Source organism: Haliaeetus leucocephalus, unplaced genomic scaffold, assembly GCF_000737465.1.
Source record: "Haliaeetus leucocephalus isolate CR32 unplaced genomic scaffold, Haliaeetus_leucocephalus-4.0 Scaffold273, whole genome shotgun sequence".
NCBI classification, from domain to species: domain Eukaryota; kingdom Metazoa; phylum Chordata; class Aves; order Accipitriformes; family Accipitridae; genus Haliaeetus; species Haliaeetus leucocephalus.
In genome coordinates this window covers 1,111,973-1,112,561 of record NW_010972709.1, presented here as the reverse complement: position 1 = coordinate 1,112,561, position 589 = coordinate 1,111,973, and the positions used below count along the sequence as shown (strand labels likewise).

Below are 589 nucleotides of genomic sequence, written 5' to 3'. Positions count from 1 at the left end.
GCGTAGCCCCCCTCCGCCTTCCCTTCCTCGGGCAGCGGGGCGGCTGGCTGCCCCTGCGCCCGGTGCCTGGGGGGCTTCCTGCGCCCCTCGTCCCCCTCGGCGCCCGGCGCGTCCCGGAGGCCCCTCTTCCTGGTGAAGCGCCGGCGGCGCCGCAAGAAGCTGCCGTTCTCGAACATGTTGTAGCAGTCGGGGTCGAGCGTCCAGTAGTTGCCCTTGCCGGGCTTCTTGTCGTCGCGGGGCACCTTGACGAAGCACTCGTTAAGGGAGAGGTTGTGGCGGATGCTGTTCTGCCAGCCCTGCTTGTTCTCGCGGTAGAAGGTGAAGCGGCCCATGATGTAGCGGTAGATGCCGCTGAGCGTGATGCGCTTCTCGGGCGCGCTCTGGATGGCCATGGTGATGAGGGCGATGTAGCTGTAGGGTGGTTTGGTGGCCTCGGGGCTGGGGAAGGAGCCGCCGGCCGGCTCGGGGGCCGGTGGACCGCGTAGCGCCGCGTCGCCGACGGGGAGGTCCGGCTGCATCCTCCCGGCCAGCCGCAGCCCTCCCGTGCCGCCGCCGCTCCCGCTCTGCCGCACGGCCCCGGCACGGCCCC

At 71.6% G+C, this 589-nt stretch overlaps 1 protein-coding gene across 1 annotated transcript in view; it reads right to left on the bottom strand.

Annotated features, from left to right (window-relative positions):
* The window catches only part of FOXS1 (forkhead box S1), a 1,327-nt gene extending 809 nt beyond the window's left edge, over positions 1-518 (bottom strand). Inside the window, 1 exon segment of the mRNA XM_010569400.1 lies at positions 1-518. Within this exon segment, the coding sequence (XP_010567702.1) occupies positions 1-518 (518 nt within the window).
* Positions 519-589: the final 71 nt, after the last annotated feature.